The 14,655-nt window shown below is 44.7% G+C and overlaps 1 protein-coding gene across 1 annotated transcript in view; it reads right to left on the bottom strand.

Annotated features, from left to right (window-relative positions):
• Positions 1-10,419: 10,419 nt before the first annotated feature.
• The window catches only part of LRRN4 (leucine rich repeat neuronal 4), a 34,919-nt gene continuing 30,683 nt past the window's right edge, over positions 10,420-14,655 (bottom strand). The window contains exon 5 of the mRNA XM_069768821.1: positions 10,420-11,501. Within this exon, the coding sequence (XP_069624922.1) occupies positions 10,439-11,501 (1,063 nt within the window). The 3' untranslated portion in view covers positions 10,420-10,438. The remainder of the gene's footprint in view (positions 11,502-14,655) is intronic.

The raw sequence follows: 14,655 nt of genomic DNA, 5'->3' as shown, positions 1-14,655 counted from the left end.
CGGACAGCAGGGGCCGCGCTCCCTCTAGGCAGACGCAGGGGAAACGAACCCATACAGCGTCTCCTGGTCCGTCAGGTGCATCTGCATCCTGGAGTTCCGTGTCCCGTTCTCCCTCTCCTGCAAAGGTGAGTGAACATGGTTCGGATTATGACTCCAAGGGTTCTCTCGATTTAGAGGCTCCTGATTACCAGGAGTCAGTAGACAGCATCATCGAGGCCGTTAATCAAACCTTGGGAGTGGAGGACGAAGCCACCTTGACTTCCGGTGATAAGGTATCTTTTAAGAGGTTCAAGCAGCCTCATAGAATTTTTTCCGCTCATCCTGAATTTGAGGACCTAGTCCAGCGCCACATGGAAAGGCCGGACAGGCGCTTCTCGGGTCAAAAGGCTCTAAGTGCAAGATATCCTTTTTCCCCTGAGTTACGTAAAAACTGGGTGGAATCTCCTGCGGTAGATCCACCTGTTTCTCGGTTGGCTTCTAATACTCTCTTATCCCTGCCCAATGGTTCCTCTATTAGGGATCCAACGGATCGGCTCATAGAGAGTCTAGCTCGTTCTGTTTTTGAGGCCTCTGGCTCAGCTCTCGCGCCCTCGTTTGCGGCGACCTGGGTAGCCAAAGCCATGATATCCTGGTCAGTCTTTGACCAAGGTTATTCAGGATAGAGGATTACCGATAGATGTGATGGAAATGTCAAATCAGATAGCTTTAGCCGGAAGTTACCTGATCAATTCATTCCTGGATGCAGCAAATTGTGCTGCATTAGCAGCTGCTAATGCAGTATCCATTAGAAGGGCTCTGTGGTTGAGAACTTGGCGGGCAAACGCTACTTCAAAGAAATCTCTTACAAGTCTCCCCTATCAGAGCGGCCGACTTTTTGGCGAAAAGTTGTATCAATTCATTTCAGATACCATAGGAGGAAAGAATAATTTTCTCCCACAGCAAAACGTTAAACAGCCGTTTTGTCGCCAATTTCAGGCGAGGTTTAAGCCCTTTCTTAACTCCAGGTGGGCCACAGTGGCAAACCCGGTCGGTCTAGTCAGGACAGAGACCATCAGGTCTCATATAGAGCCAACCCATTGGGAAGAATGCGGTCCCAATGGCCAAGGTCAAGGGGATCTAGATCCCTTCGGTCCTCAGCCAAATGACTGGAGGCATTCTCGGCTCGTTTCCAACAGAGTAGGCGGTCGTCTGCTCTTGTTTCATCAGTCTTGTCTCACCGTCGTTTCCGACAGATGGGTAAGAGATCTGGTGTCTTCAGGGTACAAGATAGAGTTTCTCTCTCTTCCCCCGAGCCGGTTTTTACCATCCCGTCTCCCCAGTTCAAAAACCCGTATGCAAGCGTTGGTCAAAGCTGTCATTTCTCCCGTCCCAAGGGAACAAAGGTTTCAGGGGTTTTATTCCAACCTGTTCATCGTTCCCAAAAAGGACGGAACAGTAAGGCCCATTCTGGACCTAAAGTGTTTAAACAAATTTGTCTGCATTTGTCAGTTCCGCATGGAATCCCTCCTGTCAGTCATTTCGGCTATGGAAAAGGGACAATTCCTAGCCTCTATAGATATTCAAGATGCCTATCTTCATATTCCCATATTTCCTTCGCATCAAAAGTTCCTACGCTTTTCCATAGACCATCGGCATTTCCAGTTCACAGCCTTGCCCTTCGGGCTTGCCGCTGCTCCCAGAATATTCACAAAGGTAATGGCAACAGTTGTGTCTATTCTGCATTCTCGGGGCATAGTCATCATGCCATATTTAGATGACCTTTTGGTAAAAGGTTCAACTTTTCAGGCATGCGAGGAGAATGTCAACATTACTATGGACACTCTGTCTCGCCTAGGGTGGCTAGTGAATTTAAAGAAGTTGTCTCTGGTGCCATCCCGGAAAATTTCTTTTCTAGGGATGATCTTTGACACCTCCTTAGGTCTGACGGTCCTTCCCCAGAACAAGGTACTGACCCTCCGGCAGGAGGTGAGGGTTCTTCGCCAACCAGGCATCCACACGATCAGGTTTTGCATGAAGGTCCTAAGAAAGATGGTGGCAGCAATAGAAGCAGTGCCTTTTGCGCAGCTACATCTTTGCCCTCTCCAACACGCGCTCTTAACATCCTGGGACAAAAGTCCATCCTCTCTCAATCTCAGGTGTCGTCTGTCTTCCCAGGTCAGACAAGCACTGACATGGTGGACAATGAGTCCCTCTCTGCAGCAGGGGAAGCCTTTTCCCCCAGCCCATTGGCTGGTGGTCACAACGGCTGCCAGCCTGCTCGGTTGGGGAGCAGTATTTTGTCACCACACAGCCCAGGGACTCTGGTTCTCAAGGGAGTCAATCTTTCTGATCAACCTGTTGGAGATTCGGGCAATTCAGCTGACTCTGCAGCACTTTCATCCCTTTCTGGCAGGCCACCCGGTCAGGATCCAATCAGACAATGCCACGGCGGTGGCATACATAAATCACCAGGGAGGCATCCGCAGCAGGGCAGCCATGCACGAGGTGAAACAAGTCCTCTGCTGGGCCGAGAGGAACCACTCTGTTATCTCGGCGGTTCATATTCCGGGCAAGGAAAATTGGGCAGCAGACTGTCTCAGCAGGCAGGGCATTGCGTCCGTGGAATGGTCTCTCCATCCCAATATTTTTTTGCAGATATGCCAGCGTTGGGGAACCCCGGACGTGGATCTAATGGCCTCAGGATTGAATGCCAAGGTACCCAGGTTCGTCGCCCGGTATCGAGATCCACAGGCAATCGCGGTGGATGCATTAGTTCTACCCTGGAACCAGTTTCAGCTCCCATATCTGTTTTCCCCTCTGGCACTACTCCCGAAGGTGGTCAGGAAGGTCAAGTTAGAGGGAGTTCCTGCAATTCTAGTGGCCCCAGATTGGCCTCGTCGGTCATGGTACGCAGACCTGGTGCAGTTGCTCGCCGAAGCTCCTTGGCGGCTGCCAACCCGTCCGGATCTTCTGTCACAAGGTCCGATATTCCACCAGAACTTAGAGGCTCTGCGTTTGACAGTTTGGCCGTTGAATCTTGGATTCTGACGCAGGCCGGATTTTCTGAGAAAGTTGCTGCTACTATGATTAGCGCCCGGAAAGCCACCTCAGCGCGAATTTATCACAACTCCTGGAAGGTTTACCTTTCATGGTGCAGGAAACAAAGTCTTCCCCCTCTTCATTTCTCCATTCCTAATATCCTAGCATTTCTTCAGGCCGGCCTGGGTTCGGGCCTCGCACCTAGTACCCTCAGAAGACAAATATCAGCTTTGTTGGTACTCTTTCAGCGTAAAATAGCTATCAATCTGTTGGTAAAAACTTTTTTACACGGAGTTTCTCACAAGGTACCGCCTTATAGGGCCCCCCTAGAAGCTTGGGACCTTAATCTGGTCTTAAGTGCACTACAGGAGGCTCCTTTTGAGCCTCTTCAAGATGTCTCTTTATCGTACCTCTCTTGGAATGTTGTGTTTTTGGTGGCCATAACCTCCATTAGACGGGTTTCAGAGCTGGCGGCCCTGTCCTGCCAGGTTCCGTATTTAAGGTTTCATCAAGATAAGGTTGTGCTCAGGCCAGTACCTTCCTTCTTGCCAAAGGTGGTTTCCTCGTTCCCCATTAACGAGGATATTGTCTTACCTTCCTTTTGTCCAGCACCAGCGCATCGTGTAGAAAAAGCTCTCCATACGTTGGATCTAGTGAGAGCTCTGAGGAGATACGTTTCAAGGACTGCATCTTTTCGTCAGACAGATGTTCTGTTCGTTCTTCCTCAGGGTCGTAGGAAGGGACTTGCGGCCTCATAATCTACCTTAGCCAGATGGATACGATCAACTATTCAGGAAGCCTACCGTATCAAAGGTACGGTCGTCCCGGCTGGGATCAAGGCGCACTCCACTCGAGCAGTGGGGGCTTCCTGGGCGCTTCGGCACCAGGCATCAGCAGAACAGGTTTGCTAGGCCACAACCTGGTCCAGTCTGCACACCTTTGCCAACCACTATAACATCCATACTCAGGCCTCTGCAGATGCAAGTCTTGGTAGAAGGATTCTTCAGGCAGCGGTAGCACACCTATAGGCGGTAAGTGCCTAGGACCTTATTCAGCTGGGTTTTCTTTCAACCCAGGGACTGCTTTGGGACATCCCACAGTCCTGTGTCCCCCAATGAGACGAAGGAGAAACATGGATTTTTGTGTTACCGTAAAATCCTTTTCTCCGAGTCGTTCATTGGGGGACACAGCTCCCAACACTTATTTTTATTGATTATCTCTTTTTAGCCGGTGGAGTCATTCTAGACATGTTGTCTCTATATTAATGCTGTTTTACTTTCTCTCCTACTGCTTTTGCACCAAACTGGAGCTGTCTCGGCCAGTGTCAGGGTGTATATGTCAGAGGAGGAGCTAATTTTTTTTTATCTACTCAGTGTCAGCCTCCTGGCGGCAGTAGCATACACCCACAGTCCTGTGTCCCCCAATGAATGACTCGGAGAAAAGGATTTTACGGTGAGTAACACAAAAATCCATGTTTCTCTGGTTTGGATCTAGCAAAGCTCTGAATGCTGAGCTCTTTATAACGCCACCCACACCGCTGATTGACAGCTTTCTGTGAATATTTATTGTCCACAGAAAGCTGCCAATGAACAGTGGGGAAAATAAGTATTTGATACACTGCTGATTTTCCCATCTACAAAGAATGGAGAGGTCTCTAATTTTTATCGTAGGTACACTTCAACTGTTAAGAGATAGAATCTAAAAATAAAAAAACAAAATCACATTGTATGATTTTTACATAATTAAATTTCATTTTATTGCATGAAATAAGTATTTGATCCTCTACCAACCAGCAAGAATTCTGGCTCTCACAGTCCTGTTAGTTTTTCTTTAAAAAGCCTCCTACTCTGCACTCATTAGGCTACGTTCACACTAGCGTTGTGCACCGCTGCGTCGGCGACGCACAACGCACCGAACGCTGCGTTTTTCGACGCGTGCGTCGTTTTTTGACGAAAATCGGACGCAAGAAAAATGCAACTTGTAGCGTTTTCTTGGTCCGATGCTAGCGTCAAAAAAGACACACGTGTCGGAAAACGCAACAAGCAAAAACGCATGCGTCCCCCATGTTAAACATAGGGGCGCATGACGCGTGCGTCGCCCGACGCTAAAGCGACGCACACTAGCCGAACGCTAGTGTGAACGTAGCCTTACCTGTATTAATTGCACCTGTTTGAACTCGTTACCGGACGAAGTTATGTACGGTATATCATCTTCATGTAGTTATGTGAGTGACCGTTCACCTGCAGGATTAATAGTCACAGTGAGCGCATCACATGCTGTCACATTCTTCATTTCAGTTTTAAAAACCTCTTTAACCGTGCAGTAAATGGAAAATGTTCCACGTAATGATTTCGCTGTGTGTTTGCTAAGCGTAAAAGTCGGAAGACCTCTGCATTAGAGGATGTAGATTTTGGATTTAAAAGTGCCCTAAAATCCAGGGAGGTATATATCCCACCCCCCACACACTTTTCTCCTCCAAAAAGTGTCAGTGGAGTCTTGCACCTTGTCACTTGCTTGTTGGAATAACCAAAATGCACGAACATTAAAAAGGTGCACTGACGATGCCGCATTAGTAGGGGGCGTGCACGGCAGCTTTTTCTCGCCTGTCATTAGAATAGGATGAATGCACCCTACCTGTTCATGCAATGTCTCCAGTGCTTCTCCCCACAGTTTAGGCGTCAGAGAACACATTTAAAGAAAATGTGTTATCATTCAGGATTTCTTGTGTTAACTATATTCATTTTAAATTTTGATGTGGGTTTTTCAGTTTTCTATCCTCAATTTTTTTTGCAGCTAAATCTAAATTTGAAATGACTTCAGCAGTCACGGTCTTTGCAGACATGATTACAATGACCGCTAACCTCTGTATATACTGTAGAGAAAAAAAACAGGATCCGCCATTCAGAATCGGTGAAGGTCACAGCTCACCTCTTTGTTGTGAATTCTGTGGTCAAGCTCCCTCCTGTGGTCATAAGTGGTACTTCGGCTGATTCTGTCTTTGGGCTTTCGTTGGTGGATGTGAGTGGTACTGCGGCTTCTGAGTTTCCCTCCTCAGGTGATGAGGTTAAGTCGTTAGGTGCTGCTCTATTTAACTCCACCTAGTGCTTTGATCCTGGCCTCCAGTCAATGTTCCAGTATTGGTCTTGCTTTCTCCTGGATCGTTCCTGTGGCCTGTCTGCTGTCATGAAAAGGTGATTCAGTACCACAATGGACATTGATGTCAGAGCACATACAGTGACCTGACAATAACCCAAAAACATAGAACGAGCTCTGAGACGTGGAAACTCTGCTGACCGCAATCCCTAATCCTCTCCAACACACTAAAGGCAGCCGTGGATTGCGCCTAACGCTCCCTATGCAACTCGGCACAGCCTGAGAAACTAGCTAGCCTGAAGATAGAAAATAAGCCTACCTTGCCTCAGAGAAATACCCCAAAGGAAAAGGCAGCCCCCACATATAATGACTGTGAGTAAAGATGAAAAGACAAACGTAGAGATGAAATAGATTTAGCAAAGTGAGGCCCGACTTTCTAAACAGAGCGAGGATAGAAAGGTAACTTTGCGGTCAACACAAAACCCTACAAAGACCACGCAAAGGGGGCAGAAAGACCCTCCGTACCGAACTAACGGCACGGAGGTACACCCTCTGCGTCCCAGAGCTCCCAGCAAGCAGGAAAAAACAAATATACAAGCTGGACAGAAAAAAACAGCAAACAAAATAGCAAAGCGGAACTTAGCTATGCAGAGCAGCAGGCCACAGAACGATCCAGGAGGAAACAGGTCCAATACTAGAACATTGACTGGAGGCCAGGATCAAAGCACAAGGTGGAGTTAAATAGAGCAGCACCTAACGACTTCACCACATCACCTGAGCAGAGAGAATCAGCCGAAGTACCACTTGTGACCACAGGAGGGAGCTCTGCCACAGAATTCACAACAGTCTGCTCAGCATAAGCTAAGTTCTGCTTGTGTTACTTTTGTTGCTATATTTTCTGTCCAGCTTGCTATTTTGGTTTTTCTTGCTTGCTGGAAGCTCTGAGACGCAGAGGGAGCACCTCCGTACCGTTAGTCGGTGCGGAGGGTCTTTTTGCCCCTCTGCGTGGTTGTTTGTAGGTTTTTGTGTTGACCGCAAAGCTCTCTTTCCTATCCTCGGTCTACAGGTCCTTCTCAAAAAATTAGCATATAGTGTTAAATTTCATTATTTACCATAATGTAATGATTACAATTAAACTTTTATATATTATAGATTCATTATCCACCAACTGAAATTTGTCAGGTCTTTTATTGTTTTAATACTGATGATTTTGGCATACAACTCCTGATAACCCAAAAAACCTGTCTCAATAAATTAGCATATCAAGAAAAGGTTCTCTAAACGACCTATTACCCCAATCTTCTGAATCAACTAATTAACTCTAAACACATGCAAAAGATACCTGAGGCTTTTATAAACTCCCTGCCTGGTTCATTACTCAAAACCCCCATCATGGGTAAGACTAGCGACCTGACAGATGTCAAGAAGGCCATCATTGACACCCTCAAGCAAGAGGGTAAGACCCAGAAAGAAATTTCTCAACAAATAGGCTGTTCCCAGAGTGCTGTATCAAGGCACCTCAATGGTAAGTCTGTTGGAAGGAAACAATGTGGCAGAAAACGCTGTACAACGAGAAGAGGAGACCGGACCCTGAGGAAGATTGTGGAGAAGGACCGATTCCAGACCTTGGGGAACCTGAGGAAGCAGTGGACTGAGTCTGGTGTGGAAACATCCAGAGCCACCGTGCACAGGCGTGTGCAGGAAATGGGCTACAGGTGCCGCATTCCCCAGGTAAAGCCAATTTTGAGCTACAGAGAAGCAGCACTGGACTGTTGCTAAGTGGTCCCAAGTACTTTTTTCTGATGAAAGCAAATTTTGCATGTCATTCGGAAATCAAGGTGCCAGAGTCTGGAGGAAGACTGGGGAGAAGGAAATGCCAAAATGCCTGAAGTCCAGTGTCAAGTACCCACAGTCAGTGATGGTGTGGGGTGCCATGTCAGCTGCTGGTGTTGGTCCACTGTGTTTCATCAAGGGCAGGGTCAATGCAGCTAGCTATCAGGAGATTTTGGAGCACTTCATGCTTCCATCGGCTGAAATGCTTTATGGAGATGAAGATTTCATTTTTCAGCACGACCTGGCACCTGCTCACAGTGCCAAAACCACTGGTAAATGGTTTACTGACCATGGTATTACTGTGCTCAATTGGCCTGCCAACTCTCCTGACCTGAACCCCATAGAGAATCTGTGGGATATTGTGAAGAGAAAGTTGAGAGACGCAAGACCCAACACTCTGGATGAGCTTAAGGCCGCTATTGAAGCATCCTGGGCCTCCATAACATCTCAGCAGTGTCACAGGCTGATTGCCTCCATGCCACGCCGCATTGAAGCAGTCATTTCTGCCAAAGGATTCCCGACCAAGTATTGAGTGCATAACTGAACATTATTATTTGTTGGTTTTTTTGTTTGTTATTAAAAAACACTTTTATTTGATTGGATGGGTGAAATATGCTAATTTATTGAGACAGGTTTTTTGGGTTATCAGGAGTTGTATGCCAAAATCATCAGTATTAAAACAATAAAAGACCTGACAAATTTCAGTTGGTGGATAATGAATCTATAATATATGAAAGTTTAATTGTAATCATTTCATTATGGTAAATAATGAAATTTAACACTATATGCTAATTTTTTGAGAAGGACCTGTATTCAGTAAGTCGGGCCTCACTTTGCTAAAATGTATTTCATCTCTGTGTTTGTATTTTCATCTTAACTCACAGTCATTATATGTGGGGGGCTGCCTTTTCCTTTGGGGAATTTCTCTGAGGCAAGGTAGGCTTATTTTTCTGTCTTCAGGGCTAGCTAGTTTCTCAGGCTGTGCCGAGTTGCATAGGGAGCGTTAGGCGCAATCCACGGCTACCTCTAGTGTGGTATGATAGGATTAGGGATTGCGGTCAGCAGAGTTCCCACGTCTCAGAGCTTGTCCTATTTTATTTGTAACTATCAGGTCACTTGTGTGCTCTTAACCACCAGGTCCATTGTGGTTCTGAATTACCTAATCATAACACCTCTTCCCCCTCCATTCACAATGATCTGTGCCCTAATAAGAACATGCTCATTCTACATTTCCATAGACGTCCGTACTCCGCAGGGTCCGAGTCAGTCTATTGCTGCTGTCGTCTGTGCCCAACAGGATACAGGGGTGTAGCATTGAGACTACTGGTCAATGTGACCAAAGCAAGAATTTTTTTTGTTTCTTTCTAGAGAACATATAAACAAATTATTTTTTTTTTTAGATTACTGTAAAAAATTAACAAATTTGCCTAAAACAGATTAAAACAATAGTCCATTTTTGATTACACATTTCCATTAAATTGCTTGTCAACGGTTGAACTATAGATGGGGCTAGGCCGTCAGTATGAGATTGTTGGAGTCCGATAACTGGCACCGCCACTGATCGACTAGACTTTAATAGGTGAGTGTGGTCCGATCATCGGATTAACTCCTGCGATTGTTTTCTCATGCCGACATTCATCTCTGTCTGCGACTAATCTCTGGTAAACCATACAATCAACAGGCTGAAATCATACATGCCAGATTGATATTTTCCTTGACAATAAATTGTTTGTGACTCCCATACACATTAGACTGTTGGCCCCAACCAAAAGTGGAAAAAATTGTACAAAATCTCATCTACACATTGAAAAAAAAAATGTTTGTGGATTTTAAATCCATTGCATATCCATTTACAATGTGGCTTTCACACTGTATTCCAAATCTACATGTGACGCATCTCTCTTGAAAATTGATTCATTACCCTACATTGGTCTGTGTGTAGACCGTTGTGCACACAGACCAAAATTACCCTCTTAACTGACAAATTCTTGGTTTCTAAAGGGATATAATCTAGTTTCCACTTTTATGGAAACTCCTTAGCCTCGTAATTAACAAAATCACATTTCACTTAAAGGGAATTTGTTACCAGGCCAGGTTTAATAAAATCATTGTTTTATCTTCTGCAGATTTACCCATTCTCTGAATGCTGTGCTCTGTATATCCCCGCCCACAACTCTGATTGGCAGCTTTCTCTGTGCATTGTCCGTAGGCTGCCAATCAGTGGTGTGGGTGGGGTTATACATAGCACAGCATTCAGAGCACTGCTAGGCTTTCAGCAGATCATTGACTACATGGCGTCAGGTTTATTTGTCCTCTAGTGGTAATTACCTGCTGATAACATCACTGTTTTATGAAAACCCAGTAAGTGACACATTGCTTGAATCGGGATCTCTGCCCCTACATTGTGCTGCTCTCAAATGGGATAGCAAAAACCTGGTGACAGATTCCCATTAAGAAAGAAATTGCTCCACAGAATGAGGTTTGTAACAAGACTTTAATGATAAGATGGGATGGTACACTGATACTCAAATGCGGGGTTCTTATAGGACACAAGGCGAGTATCGTACTTACTGACAAAGCTATTTCTACAGGCTTTGTGTAGGCAAGCAGAGAGCACCGCAATGGTGACCAGAAACAAGCCTCCGAGAGCACTTAATATGGACAGGAGGAGGATGTAACTGGGTCTGGTCCTGAATTCAGCGCAGGGAGTTCTCGAGCCGTTTGTTGGAGCACTGTGCCCTTTCTTATTAAAAGCCAATACACACACGGTATATGTAGTAAATGGCGCTAGGTTATACAGAGTGTACTCTCTCATTGTCACGTAAATGTTATCAACCGTTTCATTCACGCCACTCTCGGGTTGATAAACTAACTGGTACTTTTCCACTATGGAATTCGGGGCACACCAAAGTATCTGTGCCGACGAGTCTGTTATCTCGAATACTCCATGTACTAGCGGGGGGTCTGGAATTATATGGTCTCCTGAAAGTCCAGGGCACAAGCATGGTTTTAGTAATTGAAGCTCAGAGCAAGGAACCTGAAGATGTCTACAATGGTCATAGTCACACGCCACCATTTTGCCGCCTACTATTGTTACACTAGGTTGAGTCTTTTCTTCATCATATTCTTCTGTGTAGTCTCGTTGGATTTCTGTTTGGTTTCCATTAGAGCTTCCACTGTCCGGAAACTTGTGTGGAGTTCCTGGTTCATCGCTGGTGCTGATGGACACTGTAAGTTCTTTAGGTGAGGACTCGCTGTTGCGCTTTGGGCTTACGTTTGGACTGACCACACCAGATTGTGTTGTTGAGTCTATTTCAAAACCCGTAGTCATTAAATCTATAGTGTTTTCTGTGAGAATATATTTCTGTCCTATTGTACGTGGTGTTAATACGCCTTCTGTCGTTCCTTGTATGTAATCAGGAGTCATCGTGGTACTGGGGGTCACAGAATCTTCGCTTTCACTATTTGGGTCACTCCTTTTGCATCGCTTATGTAGCTCAAGCATTGATATATCTGGTAGATCTCCCTTCAAGTAACTGCAGAAAGTTTCATGTGGCCTAAATGATAAAAAAAAGAGAAAAAATGTCAAAAATGTTAAAACATAGAAAATAGTGGCGGCTATTCACAGGAATGGGATAAAGCTGCAAGATCGAGCACAGCCACTATGGGAAACAAGTATTCTTCAGGAATGCTGAGAGCCGTGGCACTACTGACGTTATATTGATAGCCTGTCCTAAGGATAGGTCATCAATTTTGAAATCTGGTAACTACTTCTGCATTGGGAGTTGAGCAGGATTTGTGGCATCACGTCTACAAATATCTGTGTGTGCATGGCTGATATTGCACACCTGTCCTACTCGTTCATACACAAGGGCATGTAAAAGTTTGGCCAACCCTGGTCAAAATTACCGTTAAAGATGTAAAAGATGACACATTTCCTTTCTATTTTAGGCAAATATAAATATATCTATATATGTATATATATATATCTGTAATTTTTGACACTTCAAAAATTGCAGAAGGGAAAATGGGCTGATGCAAAAGTTTCGGCACCCTGCATGGTTAGTACCCAGTAGCACTCCCTCTTGCAAGTATCACGGCTTGTAAATGCAGACAAGTATTTCAATTCTTGTTTGAGGGATTTTTATCCATTATTCCTTGGAAAAATCTTCCAGTTCTGTGAGGTTCCTGGGTCGTCTTGCGTCCACTGCTATTTTAAGGTCTAGACACACATTTTCAATGATGTTCAAATCAGGGGACTGTGAGGGCCATTGAAAAACCTTCAGCTTGCGCCTTTTGAGGTAGTCTATTGTGGATTTTGACGTGTATTTAGGATCATTATCCATGTGTAGAAGCCATCCTCTTTTCAACTTCAGCTTTTTTTTACATATGGTGTTATGTTTGCATCAAGAATTTGTTGAAATATCATTGAATTCATTCTTCCTCAAATGTTCCACTTGCGGTTGGCAAGATGTTCCTTTCCTGAAATTCTGTGCCCTTTATACTCCACACACACTTTTTAGCATTCTATTTTATCCTGATTGGTCCACATGACTTGTTTTCAAAATGCATAATTCTTGTTTATATGTTTTTATAACAATGTACCACAACTCCAGGGTCTGCTGCATCTTTCTGAAGGTCTTTTGCAGTCAAACAGGGGTTCTGACTTGCCTTTCTAGCAATTCTACGAGCAGCTCTCATTGAAATTTTGCTTGGTCTTCCAGATCTTATCTTGATCTCCACTGTTCCTGTAAACTGCCATTTCTTAATTACATTTTGAACTGAGGAAAAGGCAACTTAAAAAAAGGTTGGCGATCTTCTTATAGCCTTCTTATAGCCTTCTCCTGCTTTGTGGGCTTCCACCATTTTCAGAGTGCTAGGCAGCTGCTTAGAAGAACAAATGGCTGCTGCTTTTTAGCAAAAGGTTAGATGAGGCTGGGTTTGTATAAAGCTGTAAAATTTGCATCACCTGGCCTTTCCTAATGATGATGATGAGCAAGCCATAACCCTAACAGGGTAGTTAAAGGGACTCTGTCACCTGAATTTGGAGGGAACAATCTTCAGCCATAGGGGCGGGGTTTTCGGGTGTTTGATTCACCCTTTCCTTACCGGCTGGCTGCATGCTGGCTGTAATATTGGATTGAAGTTCATTCTCTGTCCTCCATAGTACACGCCTGCGCAAGGCAAGATTGCCTTGTGGAGGCATGTACTACGGAGGACAGAGAATGAACTTCAATCCAATATTGCAGCCAGCATGCAGCCAGCGGGTAAGGAAAGGGTGAATCAAACACCCGAAAACCCCGCCCCTATAGATGAAGATTGTTATCTCCAAATTCAGGTGACAGAGTCCCTTTAAGGTCTGAAACAAAATTATCTGAGCACACAAATCTCCGAAAGGGCCCAAAATTTTGCATCGGACCATTTTTACTTTTGGAATTCTTAAAAAAAAAATATATATATATATATACACACACACAAAAAAAAAATGACTATATATATATATATATATATATATTATTATTTTTTGCCTAAAATACAAAGGAAAGTTGTAATTTTTAACTTTAGCCCTTTTAGAGACCATTTCATCTTCAACTTGCATAACTGTTCATAATAACAGCAATTTTGAGCAAGGGTGGCCAATCTTTCACATGCCACCGTAGCAATCTTAAGGCTGTGTACCGCGCTTTTTGCCACAGCGGAAACGCATAAAAACTAGTGATGAGCGAATATACTCATTACTCGAGATTTCTCGAGCATGCATGTACTTATGCTGGCTAACAGATGTAAATCATTCAGCTGCAGCAAGATCAACTAAAACTCCGAGCACTAAAAAATACTCGGAGGACCCCCGAGCATGCTCGAGAGATCTCAAGTAACAAGTATATTTGCTCATCACTAATAAAAACGCTTTAAAACCGCATTCGCATGCAATCCTTTGGGATTCCGCAGTTGCTGTGTCCATGCTGCGGATTTTCCCACTGCGGAATCGCATAGCGGTAAAGTCCACAGCATGTTCATTATTTCTGCGGGATTGCGGCTTTTCCGCCTCCATAGGATTGCATTGAAACACTCACTTTACGCATGTGGCTATGCCTACTATGCGTAAAGTGAGCGCTTCATGTGCAGATGGTACCCAGTGTCTGGAGGAGAGGAGACTCTCCTTCAGGCTCTGGGATCCATATGTCTGTAAAAAAAAGAATTAAAATAAAAAATAAGGATATGCTTACCTTCTGATGGCCCCTGGAGTCCTCCCACCTCTCAGCGGTGCATACAGCGGCTTCCGTTCCCAGGGATGCATTGCGCGAAGGACCTGGGATGACGTCATGGTCACGCGACCGTGACGTCACTGAGGTCCTTTGCGCAAAGCATCCCTGGGAACGGAACTTACCGGGTGCACCGCTGAGATCGGGGGCCGTCGGAAGGTGAGAATAACAATATTTTTTATTTTTTTATTATTTTTAACATTCTATCTTTTACTATTGATGCTGCTTAGGCAGCATCAATAGTAAAAAGTTGGTCACACTTGTCAAGCACTATGCTTGATAAGTGTGATCAACCTGTCAATAACTTTTCCAAGCGATGCTTCAAATCGGTGGGAAAATGCAAGCATTCTGGAAGCTAAAAACGCTTGTGTTTTGCGGGAAAACGCATGCCAATTCTGCATGCGTTTTACCTGCGGCAGGGAGTTGCAAAAATGCTGCGGACATTTCC

This window comes from Ranitomeya imitator, chromosome 5 (genome assembly GCF_032444005.1).
Source record: "Ranitomeya imitator isolate aRanImi1 chromosome 5, aRanImi1.pri, whole genome shotgun sequence".
Classification (NCBI taxonomy): domain Eukaryota; kingdom Metazoa; phylum Chordata; class Amphibia; order Anura; family Dendrobatidae; genus Ranitomeya; species Ranitomeya imitator.
Note: the sequence above shows the minus strand (reverse complement) of the source record. Positions and strands in the feature narration are given on the sequence as shown.